Source organism: Centropristis striata, chromosome 20, assembly GCF_030273125.1.
Source record: "Centropristis striata isolate RG_2023a ecotype Rhode Island chromosome 20, C.striata_1.0, whole genome shotgun sequence".
Lineage (NCBI taxonomy): Eukaryota > Metazoa > Chordata > Actinopteri > Perciformes > Serranidae > Centropristis > Centropristis striata.
The window spans coordinates 19,386,820-19,411,328 of record NC_081536.1 but is presented as its reverse complement, the minus strand read 5'-3'; the positions used below and the strand labels follow the sequence as shown (position 1 = coordinate 19,411,328).

Here is a 24,509-nt window from a genome sequence, read left to right as displayed (position 1 = left end):
TTCCTTTCTGATAAACACATACGTATGCACACACACACACACACACACACACACATATTTGTTTGTACAACTGCATGCCTGCAAATGTGCACACTGATACGCACATCAGTCGAATCCACATGCCTGTACACACAGACTCACACACACAGATGCATGCACGCATCCGGGGGTCCCATGGCGGCTGGTGCGCTGCGCTGTGCTCCAGGATTGGATCATCAGCCAGCTGTGAGTTGGACAGCCCAGGATCTGTCCTAATCCCCGGCACTCTGTTCACATCGCCTCACATACACACACACACACACTCCAGTCCCAGCCCCAGCCCAGCAGAGGGCTTTACCAAGTTTGTTTTGTTTGTTTGCTCCTGTCTTTCTTCACTTTCTTTCTTTTCTTCTCTCCTTGTCTCCATCCTGCCTTATCTCTCCTTGTGTTGTGATCACAGATCCCAAAGGCCACAGTGAAAACTGCCCAGCATAACTTCTCTTTCAACACATGCCAGATAGGCATGAATGGATAGATGTGTGTGTTTGCATGCGTTAGTGTATCCACGGTTAGTTGAGACCTGTGTGCCTGCTTTGGGGTTTGGACGAGTTGCACGTCTGCGAGGCCCCAAATCTTCCACCAGTTTTGTTATCCCCATGAAATCGAGTGTCCATGTTCATGAGGGTGCTTGCTTAGAGCTGTAGATGGACGTGGAACTGAAATTACTTCAATGAAGTTTACTTGCTGTCACTTTCTCACCTCGAACTTGCATATATTTGTGGGCCAGCAAATGTCCGAAACATTTCATATATATATTTTGATCTGTGACTTAGTCAAAGAAAGGAGCAAAGCTTTTAGCTACATATCCTGCATTGAGGGTCAACTGTGAATGTGGCTGAGGTTCCTGTCAGAAAAGTATTCAATTTTAAAAAGAAATTCCTGCTTCTTGACAGGTCATGGGTGCTTGAAATAGCAGCATCCTAAGAACTTGCTGGTGCAGAAAGCCTTTTGGCCTTGATAAGCCCACGGGACTGAAGCTTCTGTGGTCTTTGAGGCAACCCCCCATGTGGAAGGGGTATGAGGAAGGCCTCAAAGATTGTATGATGACTCGGGGAAAAGGAGTCAGGGCCTTTGTCTTTGCAAGGAGAACTGCTGATACAGAGAATGGCACAGAGAGTGCAGGACGCTGCACAAATTCAGTCCCTTTGGGCATATTTGTAATAATAAAACTGATCTTGACTGTTATTACTCGGAGGGAAACTTTAAGGAAATCTTGAACCTACATGGGATGGGAGAGTCTGGGGACTACCTTTGTCCATCTATCTGGCACTGAGGTAATCTTGAAACCAGGCAGTGGCCAGGTGGGCTCGCTTATGTTGGAAACAAAATAATGAGGAGATTGGACACCTCTGCTCCTTCAAAATAAAAGAAGCCAGTTGAAGGAATGGGATGGGCATGTGACCAAGATGCCTTCCTGTAGAGGTATTCAGGGCATGTCCAGCTGGGCACCTAGAACATGTTTGAGGGATTATATGTCCCACCTGTCCACCTGTCCTGGAACAATGCTCACACTGTATTGTCATAAGTAGCATTATTAAGCACTGTTAAGAGACAAAAGTTGAGGTGTCAGAGGTGCACCAAACATAGTAAAATGGAGCAAATACTTGCATGAGATGAAGAATATTTTACATTTATGAATGTTGATACAGCAGTAGTTGAAACAGACAGGCAAACAGGTAGACAGAAAACCTGTCTGTGTTTTAGGGCCACGTTCTCCTTTCTGTGACCCTGAAATCAGAAGATGGATGCTGAGAGGCGGAGAGATAAAAAGCTCCAGACCAACTGCTGTGACTCTTATACACAAAGTTCCCAAACTCTATTAAACATGTCACGCTGCTGCTCCCTCTCACTCTACCTAAACCTAGTTTTGTCTTTTTTTTCTTCCCCTCAGTTGTAGATCGTGATAGCGAGGTCTGGAAAGGCGGTGAAGAGAACCGTGTGTGTGTGTGTGTGAGGGCGGAGAAGTGTAAATGAGGAAGGTGAGGCAGCAGATGCCACGTCCCGCCAGAGGCTCGCTTTGAGCAGGGAGTGAAATCTGGGCGCGACAAAACTGCTGCAAACCAACTCGGCGGGAGGCCCTTGTCCAATCACGGCCCGGAATAAAAGGGCCGGGGCGCCACGCGGGCTGCAGTCGCTCAAGAGAGGTGGGGGCCATAATGAACCTTCAAGCTCTGCCAGGGAACGCACACACACTTGAGCACAGCATCTTTCTTTCTACCTGGCATTAACAGTGCCTAACCACTGTCACCACACACATGCACGCACACAACCTGCACAGCAACTGTGTGCGTGACTTTTTTGTGTGTGTGATCACATGCATCAAGTGCACGATGACCCGTTTGTGAGCATGCGATTGCATGAGTCTCTGTGCACGTCTTTGCACGAATGTTAAGTGTTGATACCTTTGGGCTACACCTGTGTCTGTGAAGTTTGATGTGTGTGTCTCTGTGTGACGGCGGCGGGGCAGTGCCAGGTATGAGGCTTGCTGTGTGTTTTTGTGCATTTGCGTGTGTGTTTGTGTGTGTGTGGGGTTGTCTGGTCGGCAGCCATGTTGTTGGGTAGCAGATGGCACCATGGTTGGCAGGGGAGGGGCTGCTTAGCACAACTAATCAGACAGTTACGGATAGGGCAGCTGGGAGGGCCGTTGGCCAGCCGTGTGTGTGTGTGTGCGTGTGTGTGTGTACCACAGAGTGCCATGATGTTGACAGTGGTGGGCCCGTTGGCCCGGTGACGAGACCTTGCCGCGTTCTTCTCTCCTCGCTGTCGGAGTGCCCTCTCTGCCATCCTGCCTTCTCACCTCTCTCTCTCTTGCACTCTCGCTGTCTCTCTCGCTCAATCTGTTGAGAGCAACTTGGTCTTTTATCTTTCTTTCAGTTTCTTTGACTCTCCATCTCCTTTTGTCTTTCTGTCACACTGTCCCACTGTCTTACTCTGCTACGTCTTTCTTTCTCTTGTCTTTAATTGTAAGTTCATCTGTGTTAATTCACTTTATGTGACAGTAATTAAAACAGAATGGGTATTTTTGTCAAGCTGGGTGCTAACAGATGGAAATTGAAACCGTTTTAATACAGTTAAATGTGGCCTCTTGAGCAGCAACATTTCCTTTATCCTAACCTTAGACCTTAGAACTTCTCTCTTTTAATCACTTTGTATGCTAAATCACCTTTTAATGTTGACATTGATTAAGCAGTTCTGTTGTGTGTATGCTGCTAAAAACACAAAGGACAAGTAAAACCACAGACTAAAAGAACTCAACCTTTTGAACAGCTCCGGTTCTTGGAGTTAACGTCCCATTTATTCACTCCTTTGATATTCCAGAAAATCCTTACATATAAATGGTTTTAAGCCTCACACTAATCCAGCCAACTACAAGATAAATCTTGACCATCAATGATTTGATTTAGAGCAAAAAAAGGGCAATGAAAAAAATTGAAACGGTGCAGACCGTGCAAAAGATTGAGTTCAGTGGTGGTGACTCAATAGCCATTCGCAGGTGCATTCAACATTCCCATGCTAACAGCAAGCTCCATCAATCACATGTTGATATTACACTAGGATTATGGGTAGTGTAATTTTTCTCCATGACATCGTAAATAAAACACATTATTCATAAAACAAGATAAATGAGATGATACAAATTCAAACTGGACTTTTTGCCTCTACAATAGCATATACCAGTGTTTAACAATGCTATAACTCCTGGTAAGTCTACCTTACCTGCAATTTAATATAATAATAATAACAATCAAAATCCTCAATTCAAAATATGAATGGGATTTTCACTTCCAAAACCTCACTGTTAAAAAGATAAAATGAAGCTCTAAAGTCCTGCCACCCTGTTGTTTCCCTTCCTCTGTGTATGCATATTTTCTTCCAATATTACTTTCACCCTATGTTAGTGAATCCAGCAAAACTTTGACACACTAGGTCTAGATCTAAGCTAGTTATCAATGCTGTCACTCTTATAGCTCATGCAACACTACATTAGCACTAAGCACTGTATGCAACATGTGTACTTATTACTCATTGGTCAAAGATCTCTGCAGAGTGCTCTTATACTCGTTTGTGTTCTTGTTCCTTTACTATAACTACAGAAGGCAAGGGAGTAAAAGTAGATAGCAGCCATGAGACAGGTTTTCCTTATCCCTCCACTGCTCTTTCCATCCATCATCCCTCCGTTTCCTGCAGAAGATAAATGACACATTGAGCCCCTGTAAGCATGCCTCGCTTACTCCAGCTCTGGAACTTATTTGCACTGCAGATATTATAAAGGTTAAAATGTAGATGCTGTAAATTGAGCAGTGGAAAAACGCACATGATAAGCACCAGAATTGTTAAGCAGAGCTGTAATCTGTCCATCCTGCGGGGCTGGGAAAGGATAGAATAGACAGATCGCTGACTGGGAGACCTCAGGCAAGATGGAGGCAAATCTGTCAGCTACAACTGTTGTCACCCCAGCCAAGTGTGCCCTGGGACACTGGCCTACATACAGACACTACTGCTGGAGGACAGAGAACGAAAGGGAGAGCACCAGCCCTGCGCCATCCACCCACCATCCACTCTTCACCTCACTTATGCTCATCTTTTCTTGCCTCTCATGGACATACATTCATAAATCAACCACTCCAAACTGTGTCCTGATGGGTTTCGAATATCTAGAAAAACACTGTAAAGTTTGCTAAAAGTTTTGTTTTGCACTTTTTAATTTTCATTTTAGAGGACAACATTGCTTGTTATTGTATTGTGATGCAGCGTGCATCCTGAATGAACTGTGAATCTGTGTGTGTGTGTGTGTGTGTGTGTGTGTGTGTGTGTGTCAGTCAGTCATCTGGTCAACCTTGTGCCTTCACACACCCCTGCTGTGAGGGTGGCACCATCAGTGACTCTACACTGTGCCCACTGCCCAGTAGGCACAGCTTTCATCCAACATGACAGAACCTCTCTCTGCGCTTCCTTTCCCCTCATTTCCCTCTTTCACCTCTGTCACTCTCTTTTACCTGATTGATCTGTGCCTTTATCGTTTCATCCTCTTCATTTTTATGCTTCATATAGCTGCTCTTTGTTGTCTTTTTCCCCCTCTTGCCTTCAATCCATGCCTTTATTTCTGTTGCCCTTTGTGGGCACATCAGTGCCAAGCAGTGGCTCGTAGGTAGTAGGGCAGATAGGAGTAATGGATAGGAGGGAGGAGTGAAAGACAGGTTCAGTGTTACAGCTGAGTGGTTTCGTATTAGTCACTTAAAAAATCAAAGAATATTGGTTTAATATTATATTGTGTGGAATAAAGTTATCTTTCCTCTCATCAAAGCTGCCAGATTCCATTGACAAAAACAATAATTTTACCTCACAGAACAGGGAAGTAACTTGCTGACCAATGCCTTGATCACTTAGTTTATTTGTGTTATTGTGTGACTTTGACGTTTTATAAGGTTAGTTTGGATTCAGTAAAATCACAGAATAACACAAGAAAACTAACCGATCAAGCAACTCCTGTGTTCTGAGAGGTAAATTACTGTTTTTGTCAAATGAATCTGGTGGATTTGGAGAGAGCATAGATAGATATCACGGCTTCAGGTCCCCGTCTTAAATGGCTGTCTGTAAAATGGTGAAAATGTTCCATATATAGCTTCCATGATGGTAATCCTGTGGCTTCTCCAAGCTGTGGGCATGCTGACCCTCATCTATCGAAGGTAACACACTGAATATGTTTAAGTAGCTCATACAAACAATCCGAACTTACCCGTTAAAGAGGGTGTTATACAATGATAGAAGACAGCAGGGTTCTTCCTCAAACTCCTCCACCAGCACTGGATGTGAGACATTCACCAGTTATTAATATAATGCTTTATTTGAAATTACTGAAAACTGCTCCAAGAAAATAAATAATTGTAGAAGTTTTTTTATGACCTGCATATACATGCATTGAAATGATAAGAATTCATGTTTTTTTGGTGTAATCATTATCATGACAAGCCCTAAAATGTAAGGCACATTGGTTTTAATTTTTAATATAAAGGTCTATTGCTGCATTGGTATTTACAGCTTTTGTTTACAGCTTGTTTGCACCTGGTGAAAATGCCAATGATGCCAAAGCTATATTTATGCATATTAATGTACTTCCCGTTCCAAACAGAGCACTGTGTGAACCAGGTTGAAAGACACGTTGACACGACCCTGACAGTACCGCTGTTCAGTGCAGTCTGTTAGTAATGAGATATAAAGAAAAGACACAGGCGATGAAGAAGGGAGAAGATGACACTGAGGCTGGAAACTGAAAGAAGGGCAAATAGATAAAGGTAGACGAGACTGAAAGAGAAGAGGACATATGGAAGTTGTGGGGGGAAGAGGGTTTATGAGAGTACAGAAGAAGTTTTGAATGCAGAGAGGAGTGGGTGGATGGTGTAGAGAAGGCAAAGGGGAGCAGAGGAGAAAAGCAGTGAGGCTGGCGGTGATGTGTATATGAAGGCAGGCACCGGATGGGCACAAGCCCCCCTACAGTTCCATCTCCAGCCCGAGTCCCCCCCACTGAGTTTAAAAAAGCCTCTCTTTGTTTTCCACCTCAATGGCCGCCTCTCCCTCTCTAGGCATCTGATCTAATGGCCTAGGAGCGAGGAGAGGAATAGAGTTTGCAGAGGGTGTAGGAGAAAAGAGGAGCGAGGAAGTAAGAAGATAATAGACGAGTTCACTGAAGATTACTTGGGCGGGTAATGAGAGAGAGATGGCACATGCTACTTCCTGCCAGTTGCCCTCAAGCTTATAAGCGGGTGGGAGGGGTGAGGGGCGTTTGAACGACATCAGGTATGTCTCAGGTGTGAAGTGAATTCCAACACAGGTGGATTGAGCTCACACTGGAGAGAACACTCCATGTGGCACAACCCTTTAGTTTGCACACCTTTCTCTGCTTTCTCTCTCTTTTTTTTATTTTTCCTCATCTGAAACTTTTTCAATCATTGCTCATCCTTGTAGTCTTTTAGAAAAAATATGCATTGCCTGCAGGTTAAACAATATCAATTATACACTTGAAAACATTCACTACTCTTTGCTTATTTTCTCCTTCCCTAATCCTATGTTTATGTACATGTATATGACATTTGTACAGTAACATTTATATGACATGAATTATTAGTAACCTGAAGCTGGTATCCTGATTGAAATAATTAATTCCAGCCAATCATTTACCTTCTCAGCTAAAATTGATTTGACCCTCAGCTCTGCCACATATGCTACCCACAACTATTTCTGTAGGGCACAGATTTGACACTGACGTTGAGTCCCGGGTTTCTGGATTGGGTCAGTGTGGGAGCATATTGTACGTATGCTGTGTGTTTATTTTTAAAAATCACAGATGCCTGCGCTGCCAGTCCGCTCTTCCTGTGTTAAGACCATCAGTCATCTGTGCCAATTAAGACTTTTAAACTTCTTGTTCTGTTTTGTGAGCAGATAGATGATGACAGAGGCCAATCAGCAGCTAATTACTTGAATCTAGAGCTGCGTTTTTCTCTGAGGGAATGTGTGCTGTGAGAGTTTGTGTGGCTCGTGCATTTGTAGCTGCTCTGTGCGTACATGTGTGTCTTTATTCATAAGCACGAGAGGGTGAAAGATTTAAGATGTGCTTATTTCAAGAGAGTTATTGTCCATATTTATGCACGTATGTGTGCCGGAGGGGGAGGGCACATTTTATTCTTTTGCTAATTTAACAGTTGCAGTTTTTTGTTTTTTCGGGCACGATTGGCTCGCCACTGACCTTGGTGGCAGTGGGGGGGCTTTAGCGCTCCTTGAAGAAGAAAAGAGGCTTGGGCCGCCCGCTGTAAACAAAGTTGACTTGCCGACAGATGGATTGAATGACAGAGAGGCTAACTGAGCCAGGAACGGGCCTGGCAGCATCGCACTGAGCAGAGAGAGAGGGAGGGAGAGAGAGAGAGAGAAAGAGAGAGATAAAGGGGGGGAGAGAGGGGAGAAGAGAGAAGAGGTGGCCAACAGGAGAGGAGGTGTGAACAGGTGCAGGGCCGCTGAAGGAAGAACCAGCAGATGGAGAGAGACACAGCCAGTTTAGTTACAGGAAAAAAAGGGTGGGAGGGAAAAAAGAGGAGGGAGGAGGGAGAGATGGAAACAGCAGAAAAAAAGATCGGAGCAGAGATGAGAATGTGTGGACGGATAGATGGACGGATAGATGGAAAGATGGGCTGGGCACGGGGTAAAGGAGTAGTGAGGCTGCATCAGGCTGCCTCTGTGTTTGATGTGTTTGTTTCATAAAGTAGAGCGGCGAGATGAAGGGAGGGGTGTCAGAAGAAAAATGTGGGAGCAGAGTGATTGACTTACATCACCCCGAGGTTTAATAAAAATGTGCTAAAACACATTGAGGTGCGTGTGAGAGAAAATTGTGTCACACTGTGTGCGGTCTGCTACAAGAAACAATTCAGATGTTTATTGTACGCCGCATCAATGATACGCAGCGCAGCAAATGTTCAATATGTCACTTTATTTTCTCCGCGGTGCACTCATCCTTTGTTGGCAGTATCGCGTTAGATGGGCCTACACAAGGCCTCCGTCTCACCGTCTCTCAGTCACACACATAAACAAGCCCACTCACACATTAGCAGAAATCATCTTTGTAGTTCTGCGTATCAAACTGTTGAATATTAATGTGGTCTGATTGATGCAGTCTATCATGAATAGCTGTGGATCCACTGGAATTTCTCCACAAAAATGAATCATCACGAGTGTCACCATTTTGAGCAGTTGAGCAAATAGTTAACAGTTGTAAATTTATAGTACAGCATCAGTGCATTTCAGTCAGTCATCTGATCAGATGATTGTTTGAGCTGGATGAGCATCAGAAAAGGCATTCAAAGGCAAATTAGGTAGATAGTTAAGTATATCAATTTAATATCAAAGATGGATTTAAGCTTATAAAATTCAGAAGTCATTCATTTTCTTTTTTTGTAGAAACTCAGATTTGATAATACAGAAATCTGTCATTGTCATTTAAAGATCTTACTTGAAAGATGTAAGATACATGAATGTATAGATGTATATTGGTAGAGATGGATCTCGGTGACAGAAATAGTGTTATTCTGTCTCTTCCTCTTGATTCTCCATCTCCTCCTCAACACTTTGCTGCAAACGCTTGTGTGTTTACACGTTTGTGCTGTAGGCTGAGTTCACTCTACTCACCTGTATGTTAATTTCACACCTGTTATTTTGCAACACAGGAACATCTCTGGGCATAAATGTGACAATGCGTTGATTTGAGGCATTGTTCTCTTTAGTTTTCTGTATGTCATCTTTGTAGATGTTTGTCTTTAACTTGATTTTGGCAACTGAATGCTTCCAAAGATTAACTAAAGTTTAGAGAGCTACATAAATCATGTTGATGTTTCTTATTTATTTGTAATCACAACAAGATATGGTCATATATTTTGTGTTATTTGCATTCTCACAAAGATTTTTTCTCATTTGTGTGTGTTCATGCACTGTATGACTTCACTTTGTGTGTTTGTGTATCTGGGAGATATTGTGTTTATTGGGAGAGAGTATAATCTCTTTTACTTTAGTCCAAACAGCGGTCAGTGGTGTCTGGCGTTGGCGAATGTCTCCAATTCCTCCAAGTCCACCGTCTGACTCCAATTTGTGCTCGTTCTCTGATAAACCGCGGCATTTGGTGGTTCTGGCGTGGGATGCCGGCTGCACCATGGGGTGCTGCAAACTCCGTGCTTGGTCAGGCCCTGGCACCCCACATCTAATGGGCAACAGCTTGAATAGTGCCCACTTAGGCAGGCAGTGCAGACTGGGCCCCCTCTTCTTCCTCGCCGCTCCAGCCAGCTAGCCAGCCAGCCACCGCCTCTGCCACCTCCCACTTACCCAGCAGCCACTGTACCTGGCCGCAGCCCCAGAGCTATTCCAGTCTACCTTAGGCCCCTGGCCCATGCAGCTCTCGCCATACTTATCAAGCTGTCCTACAGTGCATCAGGCCAGGCATATACAAACAGGCCCAGCTATCCGCTAACTGAACATTCAGTCTATTGCCTCCCAGGCCCAAACAAGAGTTCCTGCCACAGGCAGCAACCCAGAGCCCATTCACCAATTAGCTGGAAGGCAGATTATTGTCCGGGGAGAATTATCCAGCTCCAGCCCCACACATTCAGCCTCTGCTCTACCCATCGCCCTCAACGCTTGCTCCAGGGCTTGGCTCTCCACTGACATCTCTCCTTTGCTTTCTCTTTTTTATGCTTTAATTTGTCAGAGCTCACCAGCAGCCATTTTGTGACAGCGTTTTGCAAGTAAATGCGCTTGCATTTGATTGGGGATACAAAATGGCGCGGGGGAAAGAACCTCAAGTTAGCCGACTTCCTTTTCCGCTTTAATTTGGTTCCTGAAGAGGCTTTCAGGCCCTCGTCACAGGGATTTGAGCCCTCAAGCCTCACTTATTGAACTGAAACACAGAATCATCAACCCTCCTCAAGGTCATCTCCAGAAACGGGCCTCGAGTCTGCTCTGCTCTGCTTTGTGCAACTTTCTTAGGTTGTACTTGTAAAATGTTTGTTTAGTAGATCAGCACAACCAAACAGATGCCAATTGTGTAGCTCTCTGTGTCTTTGCTTTTCTATCTTCTTCTTTTTTTCATCACTCTCCTCTTCCTCACAACCACCGCTCTATTGCTGACTGCTGGAACTTTCTGGCGGTCTGTCTGATGCTAATTGGTGGGTAAACAGGTCTGGTGTGAGTCCCCCCCCCACCCCAATAGCACACAAACACACACACATAGGCATACGCAAATACACACGGCCCCCTGGAACCTCTTGCAGGACCAAATGGCTGGCAACGCCTGCCCGCCATCTCCCGCTGAGCCCTGGTGTGCGCTTTGGTGGCTCAGGCTGCTGTTCAAGCCCAGCGGGGGTTCATTCACTCTCACACACACACGCACACACTCATATGAGTACAGACACACACAGTCTCCTTGTGTCCCCTGCACACCCGCCACCCGCTTTCACACCCCAGACAGCAGGACAGCAGGAGAACACACACACACACGAAGGAACAGACAGACGCGGTCACTTTAGAGATGCAGGCCAAGCGCTGTAGGGGAGAAAAGTTTTCACTTAAACTGGAGAATTCTCTCTTCATTAGCGCCTTTGGACTTCAGGAAGAGTTCTGTTTATTTGTTCGTTTTTTTTTCCAGTCTTTGTAGTTTTTCTTTTCTTTCCTTCTTTGTCTGTTCCTCTGTTGTTTGGGCACATTTGGACTAAGCTGAGTTAGAAAGTTTGGTTCAAACAGGAGTAAAATGCAGAGTTGTTCAAAGCCAGCAGGGAGAGGCACCTGAGTTTGCACCTTACCTGCACAATTTTGATACTGAGACAAACAAAAGTGGAGATTAAATCTATTTGATCGCGACAAAATGTGTCATGCAAGTCTGCTTTCCTGTTGTAATACAAAGTCATACAGTAATTCATGTGTAGATCTTAGTACGGTTCTCTTGTAAAAACATGCTTCGCTGTTATTTTATACCTGCTATCGGCATCAATGTGGCTGGAAACAGAATGATATTGATACATGTTGTACAGGAAATGTACGAGGATAAGCAGCTTAAGCAAAGCAGTCACAGAGCAGACTGATCTTCTGCAAAAGGCAAAAGAGTCGGGGCCGATGTGGCCATGAGCGTGCGTGTGTGTGTGCACTTTGTAGACAGCTGCAGTATCACTCAGGGGTCTTCAAGCCGACAGTGGCTTGACGCTTTTACCCTTCTACCCCCTGAGTCTTTTCTGTCTTTCTCCTGTCTGTCCTTTCTTTCATTCTCGTTTTTTCAGTGTGTGCTCTCCTCCTGCTTTCTCACTCACCTCTGTATTTATCGATCTATCTTTTGTTCCTCCACATAATTGATCTTCGTCACACACAAAAGTATGGTGGAATTTACTAGGAATGCACCGATCGATCAGCTTCTGATCCTTACTGATATAATAATAATAAATATAGGAGCCCGAGGGATTTTTTTTGTCCGCAAATTTTAGTGGCTGATACTAGCCTATCATATCGAGATCTCTTGGTATCAGTGTTTATAAGCTGGTATTAAAACCTTTCTTAGCAAACACATAATTCAGAAAAAAAATGTGTTTTTAAATGATCAGCAGTTGACTTTTCCTAAGCATACAGTACTGTTTATTCTTTACCTAAATTGTGATCAATTACTACAAGCTATTCATTTATTTTTATTCTTTATTCTCTCAATTTTCTTTAATTGTTTGACATTGTATGTATAATGTACAATAATGATTTCTTCAGCTAAGTTATTTTTTAAGAAAGCAGTCTACTGAATATCTTTGCAGAGTCATATCAGTGCAAAATCTGTGCACAATTCACATAAAAAAGTTAATTCTCATTTCATCTACCAAAGTCAGTATCAATCTAAAAAATCAGTCAGGCTCTAGTAGACAGGTTGCTGTTTTTTGAGACTGAAAGGGGCATTTCATATCACTCTGACTTTGCATGTCTCATTTTGAGAGCAACTATTAAGTGTACTGCTTGCAGCGCTACACGTATGCTCTGTGTTTTTAAAGTACTAGCCACTTAACGGCACAATCTGGGATCCAACAGTAAACTTAAAACCGCCTTTCCACCGAAACACCACTCTTAGTAAAACAAGTCTACATTTTAATCATGGTCCGTTGAAAAAACATCTGACTTGACTTTAAATGGTAAAAGAAATTATATCTTTAAGACAGAAGTTGCAGCTAACGGTATTTTCATGCTTCACCACAAGCAGAAGAGGAGTAATCCGTCATCTCTAGCACAGAGAACATTCGTGTCTCTGTTTGGATGAATACTGGTTATACACACAGTGTAGGTAGCCAAGATATGTGATGAAATTGTGCATCTAATGAACACCGTGCTATTTTGAAATTTCACAGTTTGTGTTTAGTGAATTTTTACACAAAATGCCATTATTAATAGAAAATGTGGATAAAATATTATTATTATGAAAATGGATTGTGGTTTACATGTTCCTTTAATAACCTGGTCCTTTTCCTCAGACAGGACAGAGAGAGTGCAGAACGGGCTCATGAGGAGGAAATGGCGTCTGCGACCCTTTCAGCGCGGGAAAGAGAGAGAGAGCTGGCTGCGCTGCTGCAGCAGACAGAGGCTCAACACCAGCAGAGAGGTCAGTGCTTCCACACACAGCAGCAGCACCGGGCTTTGCTTCAGCAGTGTTTCCTCTTCCACTGTCTCCTTCTCACCTTTCTGACTTCATCAAATATATCAAAGATAGTATGAGAAGTATCCTCAACGATATTAGCGCTTTAAAAACCTTTTCCTTTCCCCTCCATGTTTTTGGTATGAAAGGGCCACCTTTTAATTAAGAGTTGTGTTTAGTGGAGCCTTGTCCCGGATGCAGCTGCATCGTGGTTCGGTTGCACCACAGCTTTGTCACATCTCTGTTGCAGTTCAGATGTTCACTGGAAACGTTTCAGAGGCAGATTGTCTTCATGCAGTCTGTCCTTCCCCAGCTACATTTTGTTCAGAGTTATTTTGCCAAAATGTTTTTGTTTTACAAACATGGATGCACATTTGCAGGTCATTCTGTGATTAATCTTAACACTTAAGTTATTTTAATTACTGCGCTGTCTTCATTGTTTATCTGTATTTCCTGATTAGTTTGTATCTGCAGAAGGAAAATTGTGACATTTGTTCTTCTGCTAGACAGAGACATAAACCAACAAGAAAAAGTAGTTCTGCTGACAACCAACAACTAATGATGCTCACGCTACCTGTGTTACCAGATCAGTGGAAACTGCATTACAAAAATAATTTTCTCCTGATTTTTCTGTCTGAAAATGCCATCTATAGTGCCTTAATGTTCAGAAGATATGAGGTTCATGAAGAATGTTATTAATATTTACTTTACTTTACTTTTTATATTTAGTTAGTATAGGACTAAAGATTCAGTCATCATCGGTGCTCACCTTCACTTCTCCCACTTGAATGAATGGACTCAGGACCAGCTGCTAGTCTCTTAAGAGGCAGTGCAGTGGTGAAACCCACATGTCAGTGAGCGGTCTGCCTCAGCATATGTTGCTACCAGGGTACAACTACAAATTTTGCGAGTGCTTGTGAACTTCAATCTAACATACTATGAATTATACAGACGGCTGCGTGCACCTAGACTGTGATGGTTCGACGAGATAAAGTGTTACAGATCTACTCACGGGTGAATTTAACTCTGCCAGATAGAATGGCAGCGGATCTAGTTTGGCAGCTGTGATGGAGCCAAATCAGGTGGTTATATGGGGTCAGATTCCCTAAAGGACAGCAATACAGGGCCACACAGCAGCAAGTTCCCAGATTCACTATTTCAATAGGATTACTGTAGGCCACTGCGGTACACAGGCATATTAGTTAACTTACACGGAGGGGAGGGTGATGTGAGGAGGCAGAACAAAGCAGAACTAAATAGGATGCCGCACACTGAGTCAGAATATTCAGAACTGCAAGGAGCAAAACAGCAGAGTTAATCAGGGTCAGCTTCAGAATCGCAGCCCTTGAGCTGGGAGGGTTTCAGCCTCTTCCTCAAGGACACTTCAGCAGGGTGGAGCTTTGCTGGAAAGGGTCTTGAACCTGCATCATCTAGTTGAAGGATGGATTTCGTTCTCACTGTGCCACCTTGCTCCCCACCAACACGACGCAGCCAGAAGTGGGAGGGGACGGACAGGAACACAAATGATTTGAGCTGAAGTGACCTCAAAAGAGCAGAACAGAAGCTATAAGAGGAGAAGAGAGAATAGCAGGGCAGAGCAGAGGGAAGGTGATGGGAGCGGAGCACAGAGACCCAGCTCAGAGCTCCCTGTCTGTCTGCACAGCAGAGCTGCTGCTGCTAGCACATCTGTTGCACCATCTGGATCCCCCCCACCCCTCTCACCCACCACCCACCCTCAGCCGCTCTCCCTCTCCCTCCCTGCCTTCTCCTATCTTTTTATTTACCTGTGGTTCCCTTCAACAACCAGGGAGCCTGCTGGTACGCAGAACAAAGATGGAGGGTACAGAGGGAGGAATGGATGGAGGGAGGGGAGGGGAGGGGGGGTAAACAAAGGGTTTGTTTCTGGCGCATGTCGGCAGCACACATGTTGTCTAAAGAGAGCTGACATCAGAGCACAGCAGGAAACTGTGGATGGGGAGGGGATGGAGGGGTGGACGTCCTTTAGTAGCTCGCATCACTTCCTCTCCCTGTGCAACCCAACAGACGAGCTGGATAATTAGCTTTCTTGCTCTCCAAATCCCGCCTCTCTGTCCATCCGTTTGTCCTTCCATCCATCCGTCCCCCCTCTCCCTTCTTCTCTGCTCTTTCCCACCTTTTTTCTGAATTTTTTTTCATGTTTCTTTTTTTGAGTGAATGCGTACAGAGCAGCCTCTAGATGATATCAGATATTTGTTTCTCTCCATCCCTCCCTCCCTGCCACGCTTCTTCTCTCCATCCCTCTCCCTCCCTCATTTTTTTCTCTGTTTGTTTCCAGTGCCAGTTCTGCTGTGTTTCTGTGTCCCAGGGTTCTTTTTGGCCTACGCATGGCCAGACGCATTCAAAGCCTGTTCAGCTAATTAGCATTCTTCATGCAACTTTTCCAGCACTGACCAAACTTTGTTGAGTGTACGTGTGTGTGCACGTCTGTGAGTTTGTGTGGTTTAGTTTCATGCTCTGTAGCATCCAATTTCTGCCCTCCGTGCATTATCTGTGGCAGTGATCTGGGGACAGAGGCTGTATAGAGTGGAATGAAGGTTAGTTGTAACTCACCCTAGAGATACACATGTGCAGAAGTAAAAAGTGAATAATATGTTATTGGCTCTCCCAGACATAATTTTGCTCCTTTGTATTTTAATGCATTTCTGTAGCACATAGAGAAAGAAGATAGAAATGACAAAAGTCTAGTCAAATTTCAGCCTGCAGGTAAATTAAATACTGTATATCATAGCACAGACATCTCCCATCATGGCTCCTCTCCTACTTTTTTTTCTTTTTCTTTCTTGTCCCCCCCAATTTCTACTGTATGTAAAAAAAAAAAAAAGAAAAAGAAAAAACTCTTCACAAGTCTGAGCTACTTTTCAAAGACTGCGAGTCCTTGGTGTTTTTGGTTTCGGTTGACTGTAACAGAATGCCGGAGCAGGTGGATCATTGCCTCAATCCAAACGGCAGCCATTGTTATTTTAAAAGAGCAGACATATGTTGGAGAGCTGAACGTGGATCATTTCAAAGGAATGATGAAAGCCCAGTGTTGGATTGTTCAGAAAGAGGCCCCCATGAGCGGATGAGGACGTGGCAGGAAGGGTGGAAAGGAGAAAGAAAAGCGCTTTCAAACAACAATCCCCCTCTCTTTCTCCACTCGTTTTACCCTTCTTACACACTTTATTTTCCCATCCTCTTTTCTCTTTACTTGTGTTTTTTTTGTTTTTGTTCTGTACATCTCTGCCTGTTGTTTGAACAGTTTTGAGTTTAATGTGAATGTCAACAAAAGCATTTTTGGGAATACATTCAAAGAGACATGTATCTTGCTTTTGCTGCAGTATCTTTAAAATAGAGTTAATTGTTCAGCTCTGTCTGTAATGTGGATGTTTTCCTCTGGTATCTGAGGCGGTTTGGTTGGCATGCGTATCACAGGCATTAATAGAGGTAGCCATAATGTTCTTTTAGCACAATATATATTTTTTAACAATTAGAATGTAATAAGTATGACTAATTTCTCTGTCTGACTACTAATTTGTCTATTTGTTTATTTGGATCTACAACTACTCTTCCTGGGGTCACATAAGTAATTATTACTTCACAAAAAAAAACCCAGTATGTGTAAGTGAGCACAGTTTATTCTATAAGTTCAAATGTTGTGTGTATTATAAGAGACATTTGAAATCTTTAATTGCATTTTCAGTTGCTAAAAGATGTTATAACATTTTATAGAATGCAACATTTGACTATGAAGACGTGACATTTCATTGCAAATTATGTCCAATAATAATGTTATTAAGTTTAACTGACTAGTGTTTTCTGCACTGACTAGCGAGGATAGCTAGTCAGTTGACTGGTGGCCTCATCGCACACATTCGTATTTCCAGTGTCTTTTTTTCTCATGAATTGTGACTTAAATGAAATGAAAGTATGACTGAATTAAATTATGGGTCAATGAGATAACCTAGAATGTTTATTTTAAATTCAGACACATATTCTGTATTCTGTCTGTACACAGAAATGAATAAGAAGTTTAACCACAAGAAAAAAGGCCAACTGAATTGTGAACTGAAAAATACACAAATCCAAATCACGGTTTTAGCATTCACACTGTGTCAAAGAAACTCGCACTTTTAATTATTTCACTTTGTTGTGACATCACGTCTAAATTTGGGCTTGAGCAATGTCAGCCACCAACATTTTTTGTCCCGACAATTTATTTTTAAGTGATTTGGTTTTCTCGTGCCTGTATAAATAAGCTTCATCATAATCTTCTTCAAATTTAATTTTAAAACTTTTCCATTACAGTCAGACATCTTAATGACAGAGGCATTTTTAATGTATACACTTTTTAAAAATATCTATTTTGACATTTACATTGTTCTTGGAGGTGACAGTCAGAGATAATGCTAAACATGAGATCTTAATTTGTTTTGCCAGTATTGTGTGATTTTAAGTGGAGTGAGCCTCCTTTAATTACATTACATGTCTTACAGATGTAATTTGTCACATCCATGTCTTTGTACTGATATTATCTTTCTCAGCAGTTAATTGTGTAGTAGTAGAGAGAGATGGATGTACATTCTGTATAGATGCTGTTTATACAGTACAGCACATGTACGGGAGTGTAAACCGGAAATACACTGTAATATACAGTGTCTGTAATGCTATGCAACTGCACATAAACATGGCTCTATTCTTGGAGAGAAAGGGAAGTGTAAGATGGTGGCGTCCAGTGACAACAGATCCTCGAGGCAGGCTTTTGAGTTTGACGCCGTCTGAACTTCGGTGTAGGCGTGTGGGCTGAGAAGTGTCTAACCGAAGTGATACATTGCTTGAACCCCTCTCAGTGTCTGTGCAGCCAGGATCTCTGACAGCTACTCAAAGTGCACAGAAAATCCCCCCACAATGGCTCACCTCACAGTAACAGAAAACTTTCCCACCATCGATTGCAGTTGCAGAGTTGGACAGTCTGCTGAGTTCCCAGAATTCCCTGATCAGGAAACTGAAGGAGGAGTGCTGCACGCTGGGAGTCAAACTGGAAGAGCTGACAGAAAACAGCAGGTCAGTATTTTATCTTTCATCATATTTTCTCTTTGTTTGAACATTTATTCATGTAATTATGCCTTCAGTTGATAGGATAGTTTGGAGAAGCAGGCAGGATTAATGGCATGGAAGCTAAACTACTCACTGGTGTGGGGCGATGCAGCAAAATGTATATTAGCCACCTAAAAAACCCCAATATCAGTTTAACTTTACCATATATTTAGAACGTTTTACTGCTTTACCTTTCTATGTGACAGCCCTCTGATCTACCGCTGCCTCAATTGGTAAGTTTGCCTTGTTGTGTGACTTTGGTGTTTTTAAAGAGTTAATTCAGATTCACCAAAGTTACATAATGACAAGAAATTAATCAATCGATGCAGCAATAGACCCGCAACTCCCTCATGCTCTACTTGGTAAAATTTCTGGGTTTTTAAAAAAATGGAGTCTGGTGGCTTTGAAGACAGCATAGATGGATATAACAGCTTCAGTTCCCCGTTGGAAAGGGCTTTCTGAAGACAAGGTAAAGTGATGAAAATATTCTAAAAACAGTGAACATTGCTTAGCTTTCATGTCAATACTCCTGGTTGTTTTTCCAAATCTGGGGGTGTGCCAACCACCATCTACAGTAGGTAATACACAGACTATGAGCAACATACAACCCTTCTCCAAAAAATCTAAACTATCCATTTAATATCCACTTGTGTAACACGTAGCCTCTATTTACCCGCTCTGTTGTTTATTCCCTCTGTCTGTTGGACATCCATGTCATCATTTGATGAAGCATCATCTATCCAGGCTGTTTGGACAGAGCATGTCAACATACTACATACTGCTTTCCAGTCTGACCTGTTTTCTTGTTAACCTGATGCTACAGTAGTCACAGCAGGCCTGCACAGCTCTCCATCTGGGCTGCCTGTGTGTGTGTGTGTGTGTGTTTCTGTGTGTGCTTGTGTACTTCAGTGTTGTGTATGTGTGTGTGAGTGACCCTGGGCCCAGTGTCCTGTCAGCTGTTGGAGCTGTGCTGCACATTAGTCACATGACAGCCCCCAATCTGGCCCTGCCAGACCGCACTGGCCTCACCAGCCACAGGACACGTGCACACAATACACACACTGATGTACCCTGAGTATTTTGTTATCGGTGGACATTAATACCAAACACACATGAATGTACACAGTAATAGCTGCCACCTTGAATTTGTTTTTTTGTGGGTAAGAACACATAAATGCTGACACACTGGCGTGAAGGCTCATAGCCTACATCTGCTGTATGTGTGTGTTATGTAGTTTAGCAGCAGTGTGGTGTTGGTGTGTTTTGTGCCGCGGGCTGTTTGAGCTCCTGGAGTCCAAGCCCAGTGTAGCGGTTAAAGTCCTGCTGGACGGCCTCGGTCGGGCTAAGCGAGGTTACAGGGAGACAGTTGCGGCAAGACAAATGACAAAACTCTGGACAAATTGTTTTCAGTTGTTAGTCTGACTCCTACTGATTGGCCTTTGGAAAGCAGACAAAGTGTTTCACAGCAGATGCATAACTGTGTCGTCCGCCCAGGGACATTTTGTTGCACGTCATACCTTTTTTTCCTTTTCCTTCATTTCCTGTTTATCTTAGTCAAATAAATGGAAAACAACTAAATTTAGTTGGTCCTCATTGGTTGCTGTACAGTCTTTAGAAAAATGCCCTTTATAGCAGAGTAAATTGATTTGAAATGACATTTCCTGAACAACAGTGGCACTCGGAGAGCGCAGACCTCGGCCAAGGCCAAAGGTGCATTCACATGCTCCTCAGATGGTCACATGTCCTGAGCTGGAAAGTAGTTCTTCCTACTTCAGTGTGTTCATGTGGAAATATCTTGTACATAACAAAGAAGTTGTATTTTGTTGGTCAACGTGTTAATGGCTGTTTTTAGTTTGTTCTTGTAGAGAAATGGATCAGGTGAGCTACCAACCTTTTTAGCAGAATTTCAAAATTGTTACAACTTGAGGGGGCGTTCATCTGAATTCCTTGGTCAGGAACTAATGTTTCTGATTGTTTTGACAGCACATGAAAGCAGCAAACATCTCATAATGTTCTTATTTATGTAACAACCCCATGAAAAACAGGCCTGTAGTTTTTTCTGTAATCCTGCTGACAGACAGAAAAACAAACAAACCAAACCAATAACATGACCTCCCAGCAGAGGGAATTTACGATAAACTTTGTAGAGATTTCTAAAGAAACATATTGTATGTCAACAACACGTTATGCCTGTAGATCTTAAGTCTCCAGATCTTTGGACTTAAGATCTGTGGAGTCTGTAGACTCAGAATCCACCTGTTTAGACTTCCCTTTCCTGAACTGAATTGTTTTTCTCTGTATTGTATTTTCTATGGCGTCTCTATTTTATGTCTCTATTTTGTCTTGCATTATGAAGCACTTTGTGACTACAAGTCATTTTAAATAAAAATAAAAATTGTGTGCAGAAGAGAGCTGGAGCAGCTGGCCCTAGAGAAGCAACACCTCGAGGAGACGGTAAAGAGTCTGAGAGCTCGCTGCTCTGATATGGAGGATCAATGTGTCCAGCACGGTCGCATGCACCAGCGCATGAAGGACAGGTACGCAAATAATCTTACATTGTTTACTATCAACTTTGATTTCATTCTTTTCCTCCCAAGAACTACTAAACTTATTTAAATAAAAAAAAAACTGGCATTTGTATCTAATGATTCTATCATTTTTGATTATTAAAATAACAGCCACCCGACATTTTAAACCTTTAATTTCTCGCCGTTTGCAGAATCTGGTAGCAGGTGTTTTAAAAAGAGAAAATAGATGCAGTTTCTTCAGTCTGTCCCTAACCAGTCCATCTCGTGCACATCTAATGTTTAATTCTTACAAGAATTGTTCTATTTTTTGTTGACACTGTGATTTTCGTGTTATCTGCAGTTTACTCTCCTGCTGTCTGTGCAGTGGCAATGTTTTCTACTTAATCAGGCACAGCACATCAAACTGCTCTGAAGAAACATTTATATATACATACGTAAAATACTTTGAAAACAATACACTAGTCATAGGATCCATTTATTACTTGTGGTAGTCAACAAAGGACAGTAACAGTCCAGCAGATAAAAAGTGCAAAAGGTGAAACACAGACATCGTTGGGAACTTTACTGTCAAGAATATGAATTATGAAGCTAACAAGGAGCTAATATATGATAAACTGTGACTGGTTTGGTCGTGTCTGACTGAAAAATATTACTTGATCGGATTGAACTGAACTGAAATTGATGCAGCAGTCAGGCTCATTAAGTTTTTGTAGCTCCGTTTTTTATTGTTTTTATTGACTATAAATAAATAAATTATCTGTCTGACAACTCATACTCATTTACTGAAGGTCTGATCGTTTTTATGCACTATTTTCTGTTAGAGCCACATTTTTCGTTTTGTTGCGGATGTTTTTAAGGGTGATCTACAGTATAGTTAATACATCATACACTTAAGATAAATATGTGTCTGTCAAGATTATAGGAAGTGATTCTGGGGAACTAGTCTAATGACCACAGCAAACAGTTTAATGTCCGTTCTACTCATTTAATTTCTATGGGTGTGTTGCTTTATATGTTTCTGCTGGAAGGACCTGTGGGACGGCATTATTCCTACTGTAAAGGGTGGAGCAGTTTATCTTATGCTAAAAGAGATAACAAAGGAAGCACTGAAGCTCCTTTCCTCAGCATTTAGAGAATTCAACCTGCTCTTATCGCGGCTGCCACTTACTTCCGAGTCGTTTGACTTTGTTAGGAAGCTTCCCAAACAAAAGAGACTATTCAACCACAGCCGTTGACTTTTAAAAGCTGCAGTTAAAAGTGGCTCCATCTTTGGCTTATGCTACAGTATCTGTACGTGTGTGTGTGTGAGATGCGGGGGTCTCTTCCTCCCCAAGTGTGGAGCCCAGTCGGTGTGTGTCTCCACAGGGCGCCTGGCATACAGCCTGGCTCTGCAAAGTGGGCGAGAGTGTGTGGGTGTTGTTGCCCCACTCTGCGGGATCTCTACCCCAGTGCCCCTCCACCCCACCCAACTCCACCTTCTTCTTACACAATCCCAAACACACACTCGCTCACACACACTCACCCTCTTCTCCTGCTACATCACTGACACTACATATTGTCTACCACCCACCGGTGTTAACCTGTCGACACTCAGATGCTGCCAAAAAAACAAAGTTTACCAAGTCACAGCTGTCTCCTGGTTGTGTGTGACTCTTTTTGTGTGTTTCATAGAAAGAAAAACAATCTAAGTTGTCAAGGAGTGTGAAGTATGAATATTCTGTATGTTTCCGCGCATATGTTGTGGTGGTATTTTTATGTGTGTGTGTGTGTATGGGTTGCTATTGCATGTTCTCAGGAGGTTTAGCAGAGTAGGAATCTGGCTGCCAAAAGTGGATTGGCTGGGAAGTTGGCACCTAACTTCTCTCTTCTCCCAACTGAACCACGATAATCACTCTTGGCATTTAGTGAGTTTTATTTTCTGCTTTGACACTTACTTAGTTGATGAATCCTCCTGATATTTAAAAAATCTCTTGAGTTCAGTTCTACATGAGGTCACTTTTGCAGCGACTGTTAAGCCGATTGACCGCATTATTGTATTTTATTTTGGGGGGGTAATTGTTTTGGTAAAAAGCGTGTAAATGTTTAGGAACGCATTATTAGTACTGAGCAGTAAATACATGTGTTTTTGGCATTTATATCTTGTGTTTTAGGTGACTTATTCTGAGGAGGTACAGTACAGAGATAAGGCAGAGATAGGAAAGCGAGAGAGGTATGACTCACGTTTACGATGATCCACACTGCAGCTGGTACTTGGTTTTTCAGTATGTGATTGTATTTCTGGTACTGATCGTACTCCGGGGGCAAAACTTGAAAACCTGCCACAGATATAAATTTATCAGGTTGGTTTTAGCTTCAATAAATAGATTTTTTTTTTTAATCTACAGCAGGGGCGTTGTCAAGCAATGCAAAGTATGGCATTGTGACATGATGTCAAAGACCCACTATGTTATTGAAAAGTGTGTAAATAGAAATATAGCTCTCTCACACAGTCACATTCAATCCTTTATGTTTGCATTAAATGCACGCCTTTCATCATTAGGCCTGTCACAATAACTCAGACAATGTATTGTCACAGAAATAATTGTGATAAACAGTATGACTTGTCATTTTAAGACCATTTGATGCCACTTGTATAATGATAATAAGTAAGTAAACCATTTCAGAAAGCAAGGAACCTAAAAATATTCAGACATTGCAGTTGACAATAAATAAAATGGAATCTCTGGCTCTTGCACTTGAATAATTTGGCACAGGGTTATAGAGTCGTTGTTGTTTTACAGGCGATATACTGCCAATCTGTACAATGACAGGTCTCAGCATGGTTTTTTTCTGTTCATTCGGCTTCAGCACTGTGAAAAAAATGCTTAAATGCTGCATCCAAGTCTTAAGATGGTTGGGAAAAACCATGCAGTTTTATGGCATCTTGTTGGTGACATTCATATGTAAACAAACATGCTCGTAAACACAGCGGGTGATATTGTACGATATATGTACATGACCTCGATCATTTTTCCTGACCTCAGTAAGACGATAATGTAATGTTCATTGTATCTGTTCTGGCGGATTTTCAGCACCATGGACAGCGAGCAGATGTTTCATTACCATTAGTTATTAGTTAAACTTCACAAAAAATAAAGAAATGCATTGCATTCCAGGCGAATTTCTAGTAACCAAATAGTGTTTGAAACACAGCCATACAAAAGCCAAAATTGGCAAAAAATCAGGCAAATTTATTGCAATGAGGCTTTCAGATTTTTAATTAAACACTTGTATCGGATCTTTGCTCGGTTTGGGCCGATACCCAAAGCCCAGGTATCAGTATCGGGACTGAGAAGTCTCATCCATGCATCCCTGCGCATTACGTAACGCAGTCACAAGCACATGCAAACATGCAAACACTCAAAACTCGCGTTATTTTTAGTACATATCTTTATTTACCCAGGGAAGAATTTTTGAATTTTAAGGCAATACAAGTTTGTTTTTGTTTTTTAAAAACCTGATTCCAAGGTTGGCAGCTGCCGTACTTTATCATACGCAGTGATCAACAGTATTTATCAGCTCTTTATTGCAGTCTTGTCTTGCAGTTAGTAATGAATGAAGCCGTAGAGGCAGCACTGAACTTTATAGGTCTCTGCTTTGTGTGTGCA

General features: G+C 42.4%; 1 protein-coding gene across 1 annotated transcript in view; it reads left to right on the top strand.

Annotated features, from left to right (window-relative positions):
- The window catches only part of sdccag8 (SHH signaling and ciliogenesis regulator sdccag8), a 51,094-nt gene that overhangs the window by 10,168 nt on the left and 16,417 nt on the right, over nucleotides 1-24,509 (top strand). The window contains exons 14-16 of the mRNA XM_059359543.1: nucleotides 13,062-13,189; nucleotides 18,193-18,301; nucleotides 20,740-20,871. Of these exons, the coding sequence (XP_059215526.1) occupies nucleotides 13,062-13,189; nucleotides 18,193-18,301; nucleotides 20,740-20,871 (369 nt within the window). The remainder of the gene's footprint in view (nucleotides 1-13,061; nucleotides 13,190-18,192; nucleotides 18,302-20,739; nucleotides 20,872-24,509) is intronic.